This window comes from Schistocerca nitens, chromosome 7, assembly GCF_023898315.1.
Source record: "Schistocerca nitens isolate TAMUIC-IGC-003100 chromosome 7, iqSchNite1.1, whole genome shotgun sequence".
Taxonomy (NCBI): domain Eukaryota; kingdom Metazoa; phylum Arthropoda; class Insecta; order Orthoptera; family Acrididae; genus Schistocerca; species Schistocerca nitens.
The window spans coordinates 565,956,970-565,980,677 of record NC_064620.1 but is presented as its reverse complement, the minus strand read 5'-3'; the positions used below and the strand labels follow the sequence as shown (position 1 = coordinate 565,980,677).

General features: G+C 42.8%; 1 protein-coding gene across 3 annotated transcripts in view; it reads left to right on the top strand.

The window, feature by feature from the left end:
* Positions 1-23,708, top strand: part of LOC126195077 (THO complex subunit 5 homolog) — a 158,826-nt gene that overhangs the window by 96,869 nt on the left and 38,249 nt on the right. For all 3 annotated transcript variants that reach the window (XM_049933536.1, XM_049933535.1, XM_049933537.1), the window contains exon 11: positions 16,118-16,309. In XM_049933536.1, the coding sequence (XP_049789493.1) occupies positions 16,118-16,309 (192 nt within the window). The remainder of the gene's footprint in view (positions 1-16,117; positions 16,310-23,708) is intronic.

Sequence of the window (23,708 nt, the reverse complement as noted above, 5' to 3'; positions counted from 1 at the left end):
ACTTCCTGACACTTAAATCTTTCTTTAAATTTTTCTTTTTCAGAAACGCTTTCCTTGCCATTGCCAGTCTACATTTTATATCCTCTCTACTTCGACCATCATCTGTTATTTTGCTCCCCAAATAGCAAAACTCCTTTACTACTTTAAGTGTCTCATGTCCTAATCTAATTCCCTCAGCATCACCTGACTTAATTTGACTACATTCCATTATCCTCGTTTTGCTTTTGTTGATGTTCATCTTATATCCTCCTTTCAAGACATTATCCATTCCGTTCAACTGCTCTTCCAAGTCCTTTGTTGTCTCCGACAGAATTACAATGTCATCGGCGAACCTCAGTTTTTATTTCTTCTCCATGGATTTTAATTCCTACTCTGAACATTTCTTTTGTTTCCTTCACTGCTTGCTCAATATACAGATTGAATAACATCGGGGAGAGGCTACAACCCTGTCTCACTCCCTTCCCAACCACTGCTTCCCTTTCATGCCCCTCGACTCTTATAACTGCCATCTGGTTTCTGTACAAATTGTAAATAGCCTTTCGCTCCCTGTATTTTACCCCTGCCACCTTCCAGAATTTGAAAGAGAGTATTCCAATCAACATTGTTAAAAGCTTTCTCTAAGTCTACAAATGCTAGAAACGTAGGTTTGCGTTTCCTTAATCTTTCTTCTAAGATAAGTCGTAGGGTCCATATTGCCTCACATGTTCCAACATTTCTATGGAATCCAAACTGATCTTCCCCGAGGTCGGCTTCTATCAGTTTTTCCATTCGTCTGTAAAGAATTCGCATTAGTATATTGCAGCAGTGACTTATTAAACAGATAGTTTGGTAATTTTCACATCTTTCAACACCTGCCTTCTTTGGGATTGGAATTATTATATTCTTCTTGAAGTCTGACAGCAAGGCCATTTTGGTTAGTGTTACAAGGCCAGATCAGTCAATCATCCAGACTGTTGCCCCTGCAACTACTGAAAAGGCTGCTGCCCCTCTTCAAGAACCACACGTTTGTCTGGCCTCTCAACAGATACCCCTCCGTTGTGGTTGCACCCACGGTACAGCTATCTGTATCGTTGAGGCACACAAGCCTCCCCACCAACGGCAAGGTCCATGATGCATTGGGGGGGGGGGGGGGGGGGGGGGTACAGTTACCACCGTTAATAGTTGTCAGCTGCCAGTCTTCCATCTCACGGAGTTAGCATTCTTCTACAACAGTATCTTTTGCTGATAACTTTGTTTTCAGAATGAATTTTCACTCTGCAGCAGTGTGTGCACTGATTTGAAACTTCATGGTAGGAAGTTTCACTTTGATTGTTGCTTATCGGAAAAAAAATTTCTTCCCAAATGCTTGTCCTTCCATACCCTTTTTTAGCAGTGCAGAATAGAACAATGGAAAATCCAGAATGGAATAATGACAATGTATGAAAAGGATAAATTGCTACTTACCATATAGTGGCGATGTTGAGTCACAGTCAGGCGGGAAAAAAAGGCTGCTAAGCAAGTAAGCTTTCAACCACAAGGTTTTGTTCTGAATTAAGACACCATATGCAACTCATACACATGTGACCGCTGTCTTCGGCTACCGAAGCCAGACTGTGAGCAACAGCGCATGATGGCAGAAGCAGTCTGAGTGGTGATAGTAAGGAAGAGGCTGGAGCAAGGAGGGAGAGGGATAGCTGGATAGGGGTGGAGGACAGTATAGTGCTGCTCTTGGGAGCAAACAGGGATGAGGTGGGGAGAGGATAGGGCAGATAGGTGCAGCCAGGAGGTTAGATTGGGGGGGGGGGGGATGGGGGGTAAAGGAGGGAAGTAAAAAGACTGTGGTGTCGTGGGTGGAATAGAAGGCTGTGTAGTTGTGTAATGCTGGATTGAGAGCAGAGAAGGGGATAGGTCAGGTGGCTTGCGGAGTATGGATGTAGATGTAGATGTAGATAGGTGGGTGATGGGCGGTGACTAGTAAAGGTTGAGGCCAGAGGGTTATGGAAATGTTGGATACATCACAGGGAGAGTTACCAACTGTGCATTTCAGGAAAGCTGGTGTTGCTAGGAAGAAACCACATGGCACAGGCTATGAAGCAGTTTTTGAAATGAACGACTTGTGTTGAGCAGTATGCTGGCTACTAGGTGGTCCAACTACTGGCCACAGTTTGTCAGTGGACATTCATGCGGACAGAAAACTTGTTGGCTGTCATGTCCATGTAGAACACAGCACAGTGGTTGCAGCTTAACTTGTAGATCACATGACAGATACCACAGTTAGTCCTGCCTTTGATGGAATTAGTGATGCTTGTGACTGGACCAGAGTAGGTGGTGGTGGGAGGATGTGGTCAGCGCGACAGGCTGTCAATCCTAAGGGCCCGGGTTCGATTCCCGGCTGGGTCGGAGATTTTCTCCGCTCAGGGACTGGGTGTTGTGTTGTCCTAATCATCATCATTTCATCCCCATCGACGCGCAAGTCTGCGAAGTGGCGTCAAATTGAAAGACTTGCACCAGACGAGCGGTCTACCCGACAGGAGTCCCTCGTCATACGACATTTCATTTTTACAAGGATATGAGCGATGAGACAAGGGATTGTGAGCAGGGATTGTGTAGGGATAGACAAGGATATTGTGTAGGTTCACTGGGCGGCAGTATACCGCTGTGGGATTGAGAGGATATTGGGTAGGACATTCTTCATTTCAGGGCATGACAAGAAGTAATTGAAATGCCGGTTGAGAATGTGATTCAGTTGCTCCAGTCCCAGGTGGTACTGAGTCACAAGGGGAATGCTCCCCTGTGGCTGGTTGGTCGGACTTTGGGAGATGGTGGGTGACTGGAGAGACAAGGCTCCCATCTTTTCAAGGTTGGGAGGGTAATTTCCGTGTGTGGGGGCCTCAGTAAAGACCCGTGGTGTATTTCAGGAGGGACTGACCACTACAGATGTGACGGCAGGTGTATGGGCTGTATGGGAGGGAATCCTTGGCATGGAATTGGTGGCAGCTGTCGAAGTTGAGGTGTTGGTGGTGGTTATTAGGTTTGATATGGACGAAGGTACTGATGAAGCCACCTTTGAAGTGAGGTCAACATCGAGGAAGGTGGCTTGTTGGGGTGAGGAGGACCAGGTTAAGCAAATGGGGGAGAAGGTGTTGTGGTTCTGGAGAAATGTGGATAGGGTGTCCTCCGACTCAATACAGATCACAAAGATGTCTTCAGTGAATCTAAACCGTGTGAGGGGTTTGGGATTCTGGGTGATTAGGAAGGATTCCTCTAGATGGCCCCTGAATAGATAGGAATAGGATAGTGCCATGCAGGTGCCCATTGCTGTACATTCATGTAGGTTTGTTTTCGCCTTTCACTATCAGCCTACTTCTTCAGGTTTCATCTTGGTTCTCCATACTTCATCCATTCCATCCTTTTTGTGATTTTTCCCACGTATTTTGGTGTGTTTTTGCAAATTTTTTTGCACATATTTCAATGTTATTTATGTATTTGTATGCCTTTTTATCTTCCACCATAGATCCTTGCTACTTCCATATGTGCCAATACAGAGAAGTTTCCTTATTCCTCACCTGAGGCCAGTCTCACCTACTGGTCTTGCATTGTTTCTTGGCTTGTGGAATCCCCCCAGAGGACCTTACCATCAGATCACCATCTCCGGCCACAATCCTTCCTTCCACAATGACTTCCATCTGTTCAGATTCCGCCAGTCCTTAATCCTCACCAACATAGCCCAAAACCATATAAATCACTCCCAAACCTCCATGCAAAACCTCCTTTCCATCCATAAAATTTTCCTGCTGTGCAGTCCCAAATCTCACACATTAAAACTCTCCAACCTGTCTTCATTCTACGCCTGCCTTGTTCTACCACTATCCACCAATTCTACAACAGCCTCCAAAACTTCCCAACCTTCCTTCAGCCTTACCTTTTGCCCCACTCACTCTCAAATTCAGTCATGGTGGACTTATTAAAGACCTTCTCTCCTTCTCCTTGACCCTACAGTTAAAACACTTTTTTGCCATCAACACCACCAATTAGACTCAACCAAAGACCAATGTTGAAACCTGCCTGTCTCAGTTCGCTCCTCCACCCAACTGTGATACACCCCCACTGACCACAAATTACCCTCTGTTAAATTTCCAAAATTTCTTAACTTTGAACCTTGCCTCTCCATCATTCTCCAAATCCCTCAACATGCAAGCTAATCTGTAGAAAGAACCACGATTCACCACTTAAAAACTGATCCTGGCTTATAATCCTACGTGCTCACAAAGGCTCCACACTGTTGTTGTGAACCACAAGAATTACCTGGTTGAAGGACTCATCCAGCTGTAACATTTATCCACCTACAAACACTGCCACAGTGACCCCATTCCAGAAATCCAGCAGGATATCCAGTCTCTCCTCACTCTTATCACTCCCTGCACAACTACCTTTTATTTTGTTGTTGTTGTGGTCTTCAGTCCTGAGACTGGTTTGATGCAGCTCTCCATGCTACTCTATCCTGTGCAAGCTTCTTCATCTCCCAGAACCTACTGCAGCCTACATCCTTCTGAATCTGTATAGCGTATTCATCTCTTGGTCTCCCTCTACACTTTTTACCCTCCACACTGCCCTCCAATACTAAATTGGTGATCCCTTGATGCCTCAGAACATGTCCTACCAACCGATCCCTTCTTCCAGTCAAGTTGTGCCACAAACTCCTCTTCTCCCCAATTCTATTCAACACCTCCTCATTAGTTATGTGATCTACCCATCTAATCTTCAGCATTCTTCTGTAGCACCACATTTTGAAAGCTTCTATTCTCTTCTTGTACAAACTATTTATCGTCCACGTTTCACTTCCATACAATGCTACACTCCATACAAATTCTTTCAGAAACAACTTCCTGACTTAAATCTATACTCGATATTAACAAATTTCTCTTCTTCAGAAACTCTTTCCTTGCCATTGCCAGTCTACATTTTATATCCTCTCTACTTCGACCATCGTCAGTTATTTTGCTCCCTAGATAGCAAAACTCCTTTAATACTTTAAGCGTCTCATTTCCTAATCTAATTCCCTCCGCATCACCCGACTTAATTCGACTACATTCCATTATCCTCGTTTTGCTTTTGTTGATGTTCACCTTATATCGTCCTTTCAAGACACTGCCCATTCTGTTCAACTGCTCTCCCAAGTCCTTTGCTGTCTCTGACAGAATTACAATGTCATCGGCGAACCTCAAAGTTTTTATTTCTTCTCCATGGATTTTAATACCTACTCCGAATTTTTCTTTTGTTTCCTTTACTGCTTGCTCAATATACACATTGAATAACATTGGGGAGAGGCTACAACCCTGTCACTCCCTTCCCAACCACTGCTTCCCTTTCATGCCCCTAGACTCTTATAGCTGCCATCTGGTTTCTGTACAAATTGTAAATAGCCTTTCGCTCCCTGTATTTCACCCCTGCCACCTTCAGAATTTGAAAGAGAGTATTCCAGTCAACATTATCAAAAGCTTTTTCTAAGTCTGCAAAAGCTAGAAATGTATGTTTTCCTTTCTTTAATCTACCTTCTAAGATAAGTCGTAGGGTCAGTATTGCCTCATGTGTTCCAATATTTCTACAGAATCCAAACTGATCTTCCCCGAGGTCGGCTTCTACCAGTTTTTCCTTTCGTCTGTAAAGAATTCGCGTTAGTATTTTGCAGCAGTGACTTATTAGACTGACAGTTCAGTAATTTTCACATCTGTCAACACCTGTTTTCTTTGGGATTGGAATTATTATATTCTTCTTGAAGTCTGAGGTTATTTCACCTGTCTCATACATCTTGCTCACCAGATGGTAGAGTTTTGTCAGGACTGGCTCTCCCAAGACTGTCAGTAGTTCTAAGGGAATGTTGTCTACTCCTGGAGCCTTGTTTTGACTTAGGTCTTTCAGTGCTCTGTCAAACTCTTCACGCAGTATCATATCTTCCATTTCATATTCATCTACATCCTCTTCCATTTCCATAATATTGTCCTCAAGTACATCGCCCTTGTATAGACCCTCTATATACTCCTTCCACCATTCTGCTTTCCCTTCTTTGCTTAGAACTGGGTTTCCATCTGAGCTCTTGATATTCATACAAGTAGCTCTCTTTTCTCCAAAGGTCTCTTTAATTTTCCTGTAGGCAGTACCTATCTCATCCCTAGTGAGATAAGCCTCTACATCCTTACAGTTGTCCTCTAGCCATCACTGCTTAGCCATTTTGCTCTTTCCATCAATCTCATTTTTGAGACGTTTGTATTCCTTTTTGCCTGCCTCCTTCTATATGCTTCCTAAAGTCAATAAACCCAACCACCCAGGATGCCTGAGTGTGGCCATTTACTGTGGCCCCACTGGGAGAATATCTGCTGCCATAGACCAACCCTTTCAGTCTTATTACCCACAGTCTCCCTCCTGTATAAAAGGTACTTACTGTTTCCTCCTCTGACTCTCCACAGATCATATTACTTTACCCCAAAGTGTCCTGATCATCACCACTGATGCCATCTCCTTTTACACTAACTTGTGTAATGCCCATGACCTTGCTGCTATTGAACACTACTTTTCCCTGCACTCGACCGATTCCAAACATACAACCTCGTTCCTGGTCACCATGATCAACTATATTCTTACCCACAATTATCTCTCCTTTGACGGCATCACCTACAAACTAATCCAGGGTATGGCAGTCAGTACCTGTCTGGTATCATTCTGTTTCAATCTATTCATGAGTCATATAGAGGAATCCTTCATAACTCCCAGAATCTCAAACCCCTCACCTGGTGCAGATACCTGGATGACATGTTTGTGATCTGGAGCAAGGGTGATGATGCCCTATCCACATTCCTCCAGAATCTCAGCACCTGGTTCTCCTCATCCCAACAAGCTGCCTTTCTCGATGTTGACCTCCACTACAAAGATGGCTTCATCAGTATCTCCGTCCATATCAGACCTACAAACCACCAGAAATACCTTCACTTCAAGAGCTACCACCAATTCCATACCAAGAAGTCCCTTCCATACAGCCTATCCGCCTATCGCTGACACATCTGTAGTGACGATCAGTCCCTCTTGAAATATACCAAGGACCTCACTGAGGCCTTCACAGACTGTAATTACCCTCCCAACCTTGCCTTATCTCTCCAGTCGCCCACCACCTCCCAAAGTCCCAACCACTCACAGAGGAGCAATCCCCTCATGACTCAGTACCACCAAAGGCTGGAGCAGCTGAATCACATTCTCCCCCATGGTTTTGACTGTAGAAGGATATAAGATGACTTGGACAGGATTTGTGATTGGTGTAAAGAATGGCAGCTAATTCTAAATATAGATAAATGTAAAATAATGCAGATGAATAGGAAAAAGAATCCTGTAATGTTTCAATACTCCATTAGTAGTGTAGCACTTGACGCAGTCACATCGATTAAATATTTCGACGTAACATTGCAGAGCGATATGAAGTGTAACTAGCATGTAATGGCAGTTGTGGGGAAGGCGGATAGTCGTCTTCGATTCATTGGTAGAATTTTGGGAAGATGTGGTTCATCTGTAAAGGAGACCGCTTATAAAACACTAATACGACCTATTCTTGAGTACTGCTCGAGCATTTGGGATCCCTATCAGGTCAGATTGAGGGAGGACATAGAAGCAATTCAGAGGCGGGCTGTTAGATTTGTTACTGGTAGGCTTGATCATCACGCGAGTGCTACGGAAATGCTTCAGGAATTCTGGTGGGAGTCTCTAGAGAAAAGGAGGGGTTCGTTTCATGAATCGCTACTGACGAAACTTAGAGAACCAGCATTTGAGGCTGACTGCAGTACAGTTTTACTGCCACCAACTTACATTTCACGGAAAGATAAGAGAGACTAGGGCTTGTACAGAGGCATATAGGCAGTCATTTTTCCCTAGTTCTGTTTGGGAGTGGAACAGGGAGAGAAGATGCTAGTTTTGGTACGAGGGACCCTCCGCCACGCACCGTATGGTGGATTGCGGAGTATGTATGTAGATGTAGATGTAGATCTCCCATCATGCCCTGGAATGAGAAATGTCCTCCTTGCTATCCTCACAATCACTCCCACAGTGGTTTCCACCATCCACCGAGCCTACACAATATCCTCGTCCATCCCTACACAACCCCTGCTGCCATTCCCTTGTCTCATGGCTCATATTTCTGTAATAGACCTAGATGCAAGACCTGTCCCATACATCCTCCCACTACCACTTACTCTGGTACAGTCACAAGCATCACCTATCCCCTCAAAGGCAGGGGTATCTGTGGAACAAGTCATATGATCTACAAGCTAAGCTGCAACCACTGTGCTGTGTTCTACAGGGGCATGACAAAACAACAAGCTTTCTGTCCACATGAATGACCACTGACAAACTGTGTCCAGGAAACAGTTGGACCACCCAATTGCCAGCACACTGCTCAGCACAAGTCATTCATTTCAAAAACTGCTTCCCAGGCTGTGCCATGTGGATCCTTCCTAGCAACACTACCTTTCCTGAAATGCTCAGGTGGGAACTCTCCCTGTAATACATCCCACATTCCCATAACCCTCCTGGCCTCGACCTTTATTAGTCACCATCCTTCACCCACCTATCCCCTTCCCTGTTCCCACTACAGCACTACACAGCCTTCTATTCCACCAGCGCACCCCACAGCTCATCCCTGTATGCTCCCACAAGCGGCACTTTACTGTCCCTCACCCCTACCCTGCTATTCCCCTCCCAGTCTGCCCCAGCCTCCTCTTTACCCCCATTACCCAGATTGCTTGTCCCACACACACTGTTGCTCAGTCTTGCTTCAGCAGCCAGACAGTGGTTGTGTGTGTGAGTTGCATTTGTGTGTGTGTGTGTGTGTGTGTGTGTGTGTGTGTGTGTGTATATGTGTGTGTCTTTTGTCTAATCCAGAAGAAGGCCTTTTGGCTGAAAGCTTACTTGTTTAGCAGTCGTTCTGTTGTCCCTGTCTGTGACTCAACATCTCCTCCATATGGTGAATAGCAATCTATTGTTTTCATAATATTGTCGTAGAAGAAGCTGAGTAGAACCGTGGTGTAGTGGTTATGATACTAAACTGTTGCACGGAAGGTCCTGGACTGTAGCATTTTAATTTCTATATTCAGTTCGAGTACATTCTAGAAGTATCCACAAGTGTAAAGAATCATTGCACTGGAATATTCTGTAGCTGTATATACACTGTATGTGTTCTGGTCTGAGGCAGTTCGCTCCACGCTCTTGTATGTGCAAGTGCTGAATAAACCTTCGTAAGTGAAGTTAGTGTTCATCATTCAGCTACTTACACCTTCTTCTACGTGACATTATTCTGGTGGAGACGCTGGGTAACCAACCAGTATGTTTCCACTGCGGACGACTGAGATATGTGGTGCGCTATTGTTGAGAAAGGCAGCAGATATTTGATGATGCCTGCACCAGAAGACAGCAGACCGATCTTAGCCGATGCCAACTCCGGGATGACGACTATGAACGAGAAGACATGGGTGCAGGATGGTGTAGGTCACCATTGCCGCAAGCTAGCTGCTGGAGAGGACGCTCCCCGACACACTGATCAAGGTCTCCATCGCTGTTTAGAAGCTCCAGCCGATCACCTAGCCGCCGCAACCTGGAAAACTAAAGGGTGCGACCTTCCTTGGAGGTGAGGCCGCCGAAGAGAAAAATCCTCCGCCATCGATCACTACAAAAATAATAGGAAACTACGTCGATATCCTCATGGATGGCCGACCAGCCCAAGCTCTTGTGGACTCTGGAGCATCATATTCAGTCATTTTGGAGAAGTACCGTCGCCAGTTGCAGAAAACTGTATTCGTTGACAGCAAAACATCTCTGCTGAAGGTGGCTAGTGGGAAATGTGTAAAACCTACAGGAAGATGTACCATTCATGTGGGTATAAGTGGCCATACACAGCCCTTAGAATTCATCGTCTTACAAGAGTGTAGTCATGACGTCATTCTCGGATGGGACTTTTTGAAAGCTTCTCAGGCAATTATAGATTGCAGTTGCTCGAAGATTATGCTAGAGGAGATGAGATACTGTGGACAGGAAGATGCGCATCTGAGTGTGTAGAGACTGTGTGCTGGATGAAGTGATCATTCCTGCGATCAACGCTAGGAAGGTAACTGTCATGTGTCATGCCACGCATCAACCCATGGATCTTGTAGTGGAATGTAAGAGAGGCATACCACTGAGGAATAACTTGGCCATCCCAGCCTCTGTCATCTCATTTAAGAATGGATTCGGTGAATTGTGGGTAGTTAACTCACTGAGAACCACAGATCCTTCCAAGACACATGTGCGTAGCAAGTGCTGAGCCATAAGTTGAAGAACAGCTGAGCGTCATAGAAACCTCCCATGCCGAGTCTGTGGGTGAAATTAGTGCTACCTTGACTATCACCAAATCTCACTAAGGAACAACAGAAGAAGCTACTTGCCATTCTTCAAGAGTTCTCTGAATGCTTCAGTCCACAGGTGAAGAGCAAATTAGACATATCGAAGGTGAAGCATCGGATCAGCACTGGAGACCATCAACCAATAAGCCAGAGCACACTGTGTGTCAGCAATGGAACGTCGAATAATCTGTGACGAGGTAGAGAAAATGATGAAGAATGACATCATTCAGCCTTTGCAGAGCCCCTAGTCGTCACCAGTGGTCCTCGTCCCCGAATTAACAATACACTAGATTGTCTGAAGGGGGCTAAGTTTTTCTCAGTACTGGACATGTACTCGGGATTCTGGCAAATCGAAGTAGATGAGGCTCGTTGTGAGAAAACTGCATTCATCACCCTTGAGGGCCTGTATGAGTTTAAGGTAATGCCGTTTGGTTTGTGTAATGCACCAGCAACTTTTGAACAGATGATGGATAATCTTCTACGTCACCTGAAGTGGACGATGTGCCTTTGTTATTTAGATGACATAGTGTTCTCAGAGACATTTGATGAACATATAAAAAGACTGAGGGCCATTCTTAAGTGTCTCCAACAAGGTGGACTGAAACTTAATCCATGAAAGTGTCTCTTTGGAGCAAAAGAAATCAAAATACTTGAACACCTTGTGTCAAATGAAGGTGTGTGGCCAGACCCAGAAAAGGTGAGAGCTATAATGGAATTTCCTATTCCTAAAATTATTAGAGACGTGAGAAGCTTCCTCGGATTATGATCTTATTACCATCGTTTTAACAAAGACTTTTGTATCAAAGCCAGGGCACTCCAAGAGTTGTTAAAAGCTGATGCTAAATTTATCTGGGTTGGTGCTCAACAAGATTCTTCCGATGTGCTGCGAAAAGCTCTGGTGTCTGACCCTGAACTTGGCCTGTATGATGAGAGAGCACCTGCAGAACTACACACAGATGCTAGTGGGTATGGGATCGGTGCTGTTCTGGTGCAAATGTCAGATGCAAAAGAGAAGGTTATAGCCTATGCTTCTAGGACACTTACAAAAGCCGAGAGAAACTACTCAACTACAGAACGAGAATGTCTTGCTGTGATCTGGGCCATATGCAAATTTCGACAGTATCTCTATGGAAGGCCATTCACAGTTGTTACAGATCATCATTCACTTTGTTGGTTGACAGGCCTTAAGGATCCAACAGGATGACTCGCCAGGTGGGCACTACATCTTCAAGAGTATGGTATTACCACAGTGTACAAAAGTGGAAGAAAACAGTAAGATGCCAACTGTCTCTCAAGAAACCCCGTGCAAGACCATCAAGACTTTGATGAAGATAGTGACTGTCTTGTTGCACTCAGGCTCTCTCTGCTGAACAGAAGAAGGATGTCAACATATCTCAAATTATGCTTGCCTTAAATCGGTCAGAGGAGGTGAAAGGACAGTTTAAGGTAGTTAATGGATTGCTTCGCAAGAAAAACTTTGATCGGTTTGGAAAGAGGTGGCTGCCATTGATTCCTGAACACATGCACCTACATGTTTTACAGAAATTCCATGACACACCTGAGGCCCGACATTTAGGATTTATTAAGACATACAATAGAATCCGCAAGAGATTTTTCTGGCCAGGTTTATTTAGGAGTGTCCATCACAATGTGTCGCACTGTCGAGAGTGCCAGAGGAGAAAGGCAGTTCCTCAGAAACCACCTGGCCGACTCATACTAAATCCACCAGCCGAAACACCTAACCAGTGTGTTGGGATTGACCTCCTCGGACGATTTCCAACGTCTGCTAGTGACAATAGATGGATTATTGTTTGCACTAATTTTCTGACACGCTATGCCATTACAAAAACTGTGAAAACGGCCAAAGCATCTGAGGTAGCCAAATTCATCATGGAAGACATTGTGTTAAAACACAGTGGCCCAAGGTCGTTAATTACAGATCGAAGGAAAGTTTTTTCCAATCGAATCTTGTGACAGAGATAAACCGTTGGTGCAACATTACTCATCACATGACAACTGCCTACCATCCGCAAACTAACGGGCTTACTGAACACTTTAATAATACCTTGGCCAACATGCTATCAATGTTCGTCAGTGTCGAGCAGAGCAACTGGGATGAGGTGCTACCTTTCGTGACGTTTCCCTAAGACACTGCCAAACAAGACACCACAGGGTTTATGCCATTTTTCCTGGTGTAGGGGCGTGAGGCGACTACGACGATGGACACTGTGTTTCCATTCCCTCCTGATGACGTGGACGATGACTATGTTGGCCAGGTGTTAACCAGAGCTGAGGAAGTTCAGCAGTTAGCTCAACTCCGCACGCTGCAGGCTCAAGAAAACGATCGCCTTAGGTATGACGCGAGCCACCGCCATGTTGTCTACCAACCTGGTGATCTTGTCTGGATCTTCACTCCTTTTCAGGAGACTGGTCTCTCTGAGAAGCTCCTCAGGCGCTACTTTGGACCTAATAAGGTTGTAAGACAGTTGTCTGATGTTACTTATGAAGTTGAAGATTTCGACCCCGACACAAGATGATGAAAGATCCGAGATACAGTCGACGTCCTTCGAATGAAGCCCTACAAGAATCCTGCAACCCAGGGTAAATTTGAAGCTCCAGCGACAGGCAACAAGCAGAAAGGTGACGAAGAATGTGGTGGCAAAAGAAGTTCTAAGAAGATCACCGCCAGGGCGAGAATCAGTCATTGGGAGTCGGAGTATGCAGGACCGATGACTCGTTCCCAGACTAGGAGGACGTAACACTGAGACGCTGTTCTCTTCAGGAGGGAGCAGTGTTGTAGATGAAGCTAAGAAGTACTGTTGTGTAGTGGTTATGATACTAAACTGTTCCGCGGAGGGTCGTGAGTTCAAAACTCACCTGGACTGTAGAATTTTAGTTACTATATTCAGTTGGAGTACATTCTAGAAGTATCCATATATGTAAAGAATCATTGTACTGGAATATTCTGTAGCTGCATATATACTGTATACATTCTGGCTGGAGACAGTTCGCTCTGCGCTCTTGTATGTGCAAGTGCTGAATAAATCTTTGTTAAGTGAAGTTAGTGTTCGTCATTCAGCTACTTACACCTTCTTCTATGTGACAGTGTTGTCATTTTTTTCAACTACACACTTCTTAATATTCTGTTGTTAACAACAGTGATAATTGCCCAGTAAAACTTCAGTTAAAATTCCAAATTCTGCTTGAATAATTTCCCATTTTGTAGTTATTATTAGCATTCTTCAGGAACTTGGTCCAATTCCAACATTTATTGTTCTGGATGCTGTCACAAAGATTCCAGATTGTGATTTTCCCTCCTTTGAGAATATTAACTTTTCATAGTTTTGATTTTTAGGTGAGCTAAAAATTATTGAGCACTACTCTGCGCATTATAGCTGTTGACTGCAGCTGTGTAAATTTCTTGGACTTCCCCTCTGCAGTATGTAATATTACTAGAAGGAAGATTCTTTAACTCAACATAAAATTCTTTGAAATAAATACAAAGTGAATCTTCAGTAGTATCTTCCATATATTCCATATATTTTCCATATATTCCCTACAGAACAGTACAGTTAGCTCTTCTAAACTAGACCTACTGTTTCTTCATGAATTGTTCCCAATATTATTAATGCTGGAGCATTTACTCTGGATTTACTGCAAAACCCCAATCTGGGATGATGATGCATGAAATGTGCGGAGACGGCTTCACAGGTACTTTCTCTTGTGCAGTTACTGCAATCGCCATCCCATCCAGAAGACACTATGCATCCCTAAGTATACTCACCACTTGCAAAAAAACATAACAAAACCACACAAAAGTTTTGGTATTAAGCCATTATTTCTTCCATTGTCAAATGTAACACCATACTTTCAAAAGCTGCATTTTGACTAGGCGCATTTTACTTTATTTAAAGCATCTTCAGTTTTCCTTGTTTTTGCTCCATGAGAGACCTTAAAAAGAAAAAGACTGCATGTATATACAGCCTATACAAAATATTCCTTTGCTGGAGACAATTGATTGCCAAAAGTTGTATGAAGTGATTCAAGACATTATTGTTGAGTTAGGCCTTTATGAAAATAATAAAAAACCTTCTCATGAACTTTCTATTTTTTTGTCTGTTTAATTGCTTACTGTAAACTACTCTGCCATTTTCTGATAATAAATGACAAATTTTAAAACGGTAATGTTACACCACAACAGTTCCATCTAGAAATTGTAAGAATTTAAAAGATGACCCTTGTAGATAACTTGGCCTTGATGCTAGAGGTCTTTCGCACCAAGTATAAGATTATTTTTATAAATTTTTATTTATTTGTTTATTTTTTTTTAAGGTAAAGAAAATAACAGAACAGTTCTAATAATGTCCGTGTCTTGCATGGGGTGAAGTGTTGTTGCCGTCAGGTTTTCAAATCTTTTCCCCAGTAAATAGTATTCCTTAAGTGATTGTGGAGTGGTATCTTATTGGAAGTGGCAACCAATAGCTCATTTTCATGCAGCTCATTGTAGTTTTATTGTAACAAAACTCATAATGAGTGACATTGTTTTCAGTTTTAAACTGTTTCTTTAAGTTGATAAGAAAATTTTAAAGCTTTCACAGCTGAAGTCACTCACCCAGGAATACTTTTGGCTAGACAATCTGTGTAGGTAGCATAAATGCAGAAACTGGTGAACAGTTGATTGCTCATAATTTAGTACATTGCTCACAATTTAGTACCACTGTACAGACAAACTTCTAAGAGCCTGTACTATAACTGATTGAGAGTAGGGGTACCATTTGGGATCGAATCAAAGGAATACTTTGCAGATTAGGACTGAGAGATTTGAACAGGGTAAAATTTCTTGCGTGACTAACAGCTGAAGAAGCTCAGCTTCATTTTAAAATTACTGAAGTGTGATGGACATACATAGGACAATAAATTACCTAACAGTAATCTAGGACACCCGTCAGAGTTACAGAGAATCTCAGTTTCCAATTAAATACATTGATTGACTCAAGTGTGGACACACTCTTAGTGCTCATCAATTTTTCTTTGGCTTATGTTTGGGACTCACCTCTGTATTTAATTTTAATGTGTCTGTGCACAGCTTCAACAGTCCTTGTCTGCTCTGATTCCCTCATTGTACCACTTTTGACCCATCAGGTTCTCAGTAGAAGTGGGGGAAACTGTTCAGAATAATCTTCCACTGCTGTAAAGACAAGAGAAAGGGGACATACCCATGTGATCAGCACCTGGACAAGCTATAGTTGATATTAGTCACCAGCACACTTTCAGCACACACCCTTCGAAACACACTGCTGTTATAAAATTTTGGATAGGTCAGAATCCTGTTACACACGGGGTTTTAGTTTTATCAGATGGCACAGCTGCCTACAATGTGTTAGTCTTTTAACATAGTGTAGTTTATTTAATTTGCCCTCAGTTTTAACCAACAGTGAGACAAGGAACATTTAAAGTTTTGATTAGCCTCGTTATTTGTTCCCAAATGTCGAGAACAAGATTTTGACATGTCCTCGACGTTTTCCACCCATCAGTGAGCTGCATAAATACGCTATACTGTGTAACACATATTTTATTTCTCAGTTCTTAATAAATTTTTTAATATGGTGCACAATGAAAATTGTGAAGAATTCTGATCAGAAAGTTTCTAGTAATGAAATATAGATACCATTCATTTGTGAAAATTGATTTCATTATGTGTCATTGAAGATTTTCTTGCTTTACAGAAACTGGTGTTGTATCTGTGCCACATACACTACGTAAAAATTTTCCTGCAAAGCTGTGTTGTACGCTAAGTTCTTGGCAACCAGTTACTTGGGAAGAATATAAGAGTGCTGTGTACACTGCCACTCTGGTGAAAGAGAACTTTGTTACTCATGCCGACTCATTCTACGTGTGTGTTTTGACCAGAGGAACTGGTAGGTGTTTGTTAAATTTTTCTTTAATGTGGCAAATTGTGCCTCACAAGTAGCAGAGAACCTATTTTCAAGGAAGTATTGTCATACAGTAGTTCTTTTCATTTTCACTTCACATGTTAACTAATAGATTTCATATTTGTGTATTGTTGCCAATGTGAATGCAGTGGAAAACCTGCATTTTACTTTGACTGGGCCTATAATGAAGTAATGTAGATGTGGTATAATATGGGAAAAGACTGAAAAGAGTCAAAAGCTATTGGTGGTAGAGGAGTACAAGTTTGCATCACATTATTCTAAGTATGTCATAAGGAAAGTTTGAGTGGCTCTGTAAACAATAAAATCAAAGAACATATGTCTCAATGAGTATTGCAGCGAGTATTGTATTGAACAGCTTCAGTAACTGGGAGGTATATGTACATAGCTATTTCAATTTTGACCCCACTTCAGATAGTATTGTTCAGAGTAGTAACAAGTAGCAGGAAACAGCACTACAGTGATTGATAATTTATTTCTAAATCCAAACCTCTGCCATGAAGTAGATGTTAGCCCCGTAATTATTCACCTGATCACATGGTGCATATAGCAACAATAAAGCATCCTCTTCGATCAAGTTTAGCTAAAAAGAGAAAAGTACAATTTATTAAAATATAGGACACAATTGCTAGCCAGTACATACATTTAGGAGGTGATATATTTAGTAAATTAACAGTATGGCACACTATCCAAGCTTTCAAAAATATTTGCTCTTTTCTTGTAGAGAAGAGGCAGGTAGGTTAGCGGAGGATAAAATAGAAGGACAGGTGAAGCATGGGTCCACCTGTAGTGAGGGTGGGTGTAGACAAAGATGCAAGCATTGTATTCAGAAAAGGTGTAAACCAGTGTCTCAAATGATGCTGTGACTATGTCGAATGCCAATTTCTCGATCTCTATTGGGTGGAAAATCACAGGATCCTCCCCCCCCCCCCTAATAGATGAGGCAATCACTACATGAAGAAAGGGGTTACTCAGCATGTAGTAGAGTACGTGTGATGTGCACATGGCACAGGGGGAGGGGGCGTGCAATTCGAACCCATTCCACATCCATTATAAAATGGCAACCACAACTGAAGACAGGTCAGCCACATTACTTTGAGTGGGAACTTTTGTCCTTGCAAATCGGAAAAAAGAATTGTTAATATATTATCAGGAAACTGCAGGAGCATTCATATATGTAAAATAGAAAGAAACATTCCACATGGGAAAAATATATTACAAAACAAAGATGCTGTGACTTACCAAACGAGAAAGCGCTGGTAGATAGACACAATAAAAAACACACAAACACACGCACAAATTTCAAGCTTTCGCAACCCATAGTTGCTTCATCAGGAAATAGGGAGGGAGAGGGAAAGACGAAAGGATGTGGGTTTTAAGGGAAAGGGTAAGGAGTCATTCCAATCCCGCGAGTGGAAAGACTTACCTTAGGGGGATTCCAGGCGTCCGAGAAAGTGGTTGGTGTCTTTTATGAAGGATGGGAGACTGCATGGGTTGAAACCTTTCACCTGACTCCATCAGCCTCCTGATCCCACCAACACCCCACACTCCTTCTACCTACTTTGTAAAATTCACAAACCTAAACCCCATTGTAGCTGGTTACCAAGCCCCCACAGAAAGTATCTCTGCCTACATAGATCAACACCTTCAACCCATTACATGCAGTCTCCCATCCTTCATCAAAGACACCAACCACTTTCTCGAACGCCTGGAATCCTTACCAAATCTGTTACCCCCGGAAACCGTCCTTATAACCATTGATCCCACTTCCTTATACACAAATATCCCACACGTCCAGGGTGTTGCAGTGATGGAGCACTTCCTTTCACGCCGATCACCTGCCACCCTACCTAAAACCTCTTTCCTCATTGCCTTAGCCACCTTCACCCTAACTCACTCACAACTTCTTCACTTTTGAAGGCCAGACACACCAACAATTAAAGGGAACAGCCATGCGTACCAGGATGGCCTCCTCGTACGCCAACCTATTTATGGATCACTCAGAGGAAGTCTTCTTGGTTACCCAGGCCTGCCAACCCAAAGTTTGGTACAGATTTATTGATGACATCTTCATGATCTGGACTCACAGTGAAGAAGGACTCCAGAATTTCCTCTCCAACCTCAACTCCTTTGGTCCCATCAGATTCACGTGGTCCTACTCCAAATCCCATGCCACTTTCCTCGACGTTGACCTCCATCTGTCCAATGGCCAGCTTCACACATCCGTCCACATCAAACCCACCAACAAGCAACAGTACCTCCATTATGACAGCTGCCACCCATTCCATATCAAACAAATCTGCTCCAGTCCTGAATCCCTGAACCATTACACCAACAACCTGAAAACAGCTTTCGCATCCCGCAACTACTCTCCCGACCTGGTACAGAAGCAAATAACCAGAGCCACTTCCTCATCCCCTCAAACCCAGAACCTCCCACAGAAGAACCCCAAAAGTGCCTCACTTGTGACAGGATACTTTCCGGGACTGGATCAGACTCTGAATGTGGCTCTCCAGCAGGGATACGACTTCCTCAAATCCTGCCCTGAAATGAGATCCATCCTTCATGAAATCCTCCCGACTCCACCAAGAGTGTCTTTCCGCCGTCAACCTAACCTTCGTAACCTCTTGGTTCATCCCTATGAAATCCCAAAACCACCTTCCCTACCCTCTGGCTCCTACCCTTGTAACCGCCCCCGGTGTAAAACCTGTCCCATGCACCCTCCCACCACCACCTACTCCAGTCCTGTGACCCGGAAGGTGCACGCGATCAAAGGCAGAGCCACGTGTGAAAGCACCCACGTGATTTACTAACTGACCTGCCTACACTGTGAAGCCTTCTATGTGGAAATGACCAGCAACAAACTGTCCATTCGCATGAATGGACACAGGCAGACAGTGTTTGTTGGTAATGAGGATCACCCTGTGGCTAAACATGCCTTGGTGCACAGCCAGCACATCTTGGCACAGTGTTACACCATCCGGGTTATCTGGATACTTCCCACTGACACCAACCTATCAGAACTCCGGAGATGGGATCTTCCCCTTCAATATGTCCTCTCTTCCCATTACCCACCAGGCCTCAACCTCCGCTAATTTCAAGTTGCCGCCCCTCGTACATCACTTGTTATTCAACAACATCTTTGGCTCTGTACTTCCTCCTCGACTGACATCTCTGCCCAACCTCTTTGCCTTTACATATGTCTGCCTGCGTCTGTGTGTGTGTGTGTGTGTGTGTGTGTGTGTGTGCGGGCGCGTGCGCGCACACACAGTTTGGTCCCTTAGGAATTCACACACATTTGAAGCCATCAATCCCTAGACTTACACACTACTTAAACTAACTTATGCTAAGGGCATCACACACATCCATGCCCGAGGAAGGACTCGAACCTCCGGCAGGAGTGGCCGCGCAATCCGTGACATGGCTCCTCTAACTGCGCGGCAACTCTGCATGGCACAGTTAGCTGCTGTCTCATTCCTGTGTTGTTTGTCCCATCAAAGCCATTCAAGATCATGTGGCACAGGGACCATGGTATTTTGCATTGCACAACTCCAAATGACTGTTGAATGCACTGGACTCGCGTTCGGGAGGATGACGGTTCAATCCCGCTTCCGGCCATCCTGGTTTAGGTTTTCCGTGATTTCCCTAAATCGCTCCAGGCAAATGCCGGGTTGGTTCCTTTCAAAGGGCACGGCCGACTTCCTTCCCCATCCTTCCCTAATCCAATGAGACCGATGACCTCACTGTCTGGTCTCCTTCCCCAGAACCACCCCCCCCCCCAACCCTGTTGAATGCCTTTCCCTTCATGTTTTTCATACAGAAAATAGTCGAAATGAACCTGCAGTCATTGAAAGCAGCAGTACCTGTTGGGTTTGAAACCAAATCTCATTGATGAGGTGTGACAGTTGTCTCTAGTCCACATCAGTCATGATATTTTTGTTACCTCTGTTGAGATGCCATGTTATATGGTTTTGAGCGGCACACCATTCATTATAGAAATGTTGGACAGTCAGTGTTGGTACACTCACAGATAAAGCAAATTCGTTCACAATATGGTCGTGAACATTTCTAAATATGATAGTGCCTTTCTACACTGTCACATCTCAGCATCTAACCATCTTACTGCACTGATTCCGTAGAGCCAACTGGCACACACCACTTCACAGCCCTTATTTCATTCACTACAGGAGAGCCTCGATTATCCAACCTTCGATTAACTGACTTCACAGATATCTGGCCATCTGTCTACACCCTGTGCTGAAAAGTGTGCTAGCATTATTGATTGATTTTACTCCTGTCACACCAAGTTCAATGCACTTAGTCACGATTCTTCAAAAATGTAAACATATCAGCAATTCCTGTTTATTACAAAGCTAAAAAGGTCCATGAATGAATGGTAATGTGTTTTAAAAAATGTTTTTGTTGCATTTGTTCCTGCTGTTAATAAATATTTGAGATCAAAAAACCTACCACATCACGCAATTGCATTATTAGACAATGCCCCAACGCACCCCTCAGAGTCTGAACTTCAACAAGGTAACATAAAAGCTGTATTTGACCACCCCCTCGCCCTTTCCCCATGCCCCAGGTGACTTCAGTAATCCAATCAATGGACCAGGGTATTACTGTGTGGTTAAAATGACATTACATGAGGAAATCATGAGTGACTTTGTTAGAAAAAAAAAAAAAAAGAGAGTTGTGATCCTTTTGAAATAATGGAAAGCATCAGCATAAAAGGTGCAATTTACTCAGGTGCTCAAGTTTGGGAAGAACTTAAGAAAACCACTCTACAAAACTCATAGGAAACGGTGACCTCAAGAAAACCACTCTACAAAAATCATGGGAAAAGGTTTGTTCTAGACTAAACCAAGAGCATGAACTTCCAGAAACTAATGAGTCAGACAGTGCAGATTAAACCACTGATTTGCAAACACTCCGGAATGATATCCAACATGATGACGTAGAGGAATCATTAGCACAAGATAACGTTGCTGCTGTCACCAATGAAGAGTTTGAAGATTATCAGATCATCGATCTTGTTTTGCAACAGTACAGTGTTGACCGAGAAGAGTCAGATGATGAAGAAAAGGAAGAAGACAAAAAGATCAGGCACTCTGCAGCAAAGGATGCGTTCAAGACTGCCCTGAAATATTTGGAACAACAGCCAACCACTACAGCTATGCACATATTGTTGGGAAAGAAGTGGTATAATGCAGCAACAAAGAGAAGAAATTGAAACAAAAATCATTTTACACTTTCAGAAATAGATTTTCATCGTCTAAAATTCTCTGTTTTCTTTCTATTCATTAGAAATATAATCTTTTTTTTACTTAATTTTGATGTATTACATAGTTTTGAGCTCTGTAAATGACTTGTTTCATTCTCTGATTGACCTTTTTAGTGTTCCAATCCTTCGCCGGTCCCAAAAGTGACGCTTAACTGAGGTTCTACGGTATAATGCCCTTTTAAGGGTATGGTTAATATTTTGTCTGGTGAGCATATACCCAAGTGATTTGCTACATGGCAGTGTTGGCAGCTATTTTTTGCTGTAAAGAAGTGTGGTTCCATCACACAGTTTCAATCTGCCAGGAAGTTTATTGATAATCAAACATTGTCATAGACCACCTACATCAGCAGCTGCATTGGCATAGAATTTCAGAGAAATTTTGGAGAACATCATAAGTAAATTTTCAGAACATGTTACTGTAATAGGCAAGACTCATGGTTGAAACTGGTGTTGGCAAGGATTCACCTGAGGTTATTCCGAATATCTTATTTAAGATGTACATCAAACAGCTAGTTGGAGAACCAACTCATGAGAGCAATGCTTTAGACCATCTAGTAACTTACAAAGCTGAACTTGTTGAATAATTTAATGTAAAGAAAGGCATTAGTGGTCGTAAGGCTGTGACTGCAATGATGACCACTGATTTTTCATGCATTGTTATGAAATATAGGAAAATATCTCTGCTCACCAAGAGTGAGTGGATAAAAATTACAGGCAGCATTAAATATAGAGTTCGGAGGATGAAGATGTGTAGTTCAACTGGATGCTGTAGATGAGTATGTACCAAGCAAGATTGTGAGGCATGGGAAAGACCAACCATGGTTCAGTAACAGTCTTAGAAAGTTGCTAGTAAAGCAGTGACCATTTAATCTCTGTTTTAAGTGAAGTCAAATCTTAGTTTACAAATAAAAGCTGAAAGAATCCAAAATGAGTGTAAGAGGGTACTTATGCTGAATCTTGCTGCTCGCACATCACTGGCATGGCCATTGAGTCTTACCAGTGCGTTTAACTTGCAGGATCACTGCTCGTCAGACAAGGGTATCAAACCTGTTTGTGCTTTGAGCTGGACGCAGAGTCTTGGGCAGCATAACCTACATCCACATTTGCATTTGTACTCTGCAAACCATTGCACGTGACAGATCTATTTCCTGTTGTACTACTAATCACTTTTTTCCAGTTCCATTCACGTACAGAGCACAGGGACGAGCATTTAATGCCTCCATGCACACTGTAATTAGTCTAATTTTGTCATTGTTGTCCCTACAGGAACAGTGTGTAGGTGATTATTGTATATTTGTAGATTCCTCATTACTAGGTCTTGGAACTTCGTAAGTAGAATTTCATAGGATAGTTGGCACCTGTCCTCAAGTGTTTGCCAGTTCAGGTTTCTGCAATACCCACCTGGGTGTCAAATAAATCTGTTAATTTTTTATAATGCTTCTTTGTATGCATCGAGTATCCACTGATAGACTTATTTGGTGTGTAACCAATACACAAGTTGTTGAGAGCCTCGGACAGTTTCACAAGTGAGAACTACCAGTGACAATTTTACAAAGGCATCAATTTCAGCAGTTCTTGAATGCAAAGCTATCTGGGACCAGAGGCATACAAATCATCACAACCAGTTCTTGCTGGATGGTGTTAGGCATAATAATTTTTGTAAATTAGTTCCTCTATTTCACCTAACCTAATGTTTTTATTCAGTAAAATATCAAAATAAAAATGTACAAGTGATGGATGCAGTACGTAAAGTAGATCTGGATAAAAAATGACAAAATATTATCTTAGAATTAGTAGTTGTACCAGTCACTCTTCCACTGAAACTGCATTACTAATGTTACCAGGCAAATCTTCATATTTTCAACTATTTTTGGTTCAGTAAAATCCTTAAAAAGTGGAGTATTTGTTACAACATTTGTAACTGTCTGAAAAAGTGCACTGGATAACCTTTAAATTATTGGTATATGTGGATAATGATTGTAGTCGCTGCTCTGCTGTAATTCGGAATATTGTAAGAAGTTTTGGTCTTGCAAAGAAGTTGGTGAATGGACCAAAATAATCTGTTCAGTTCCTGTGACC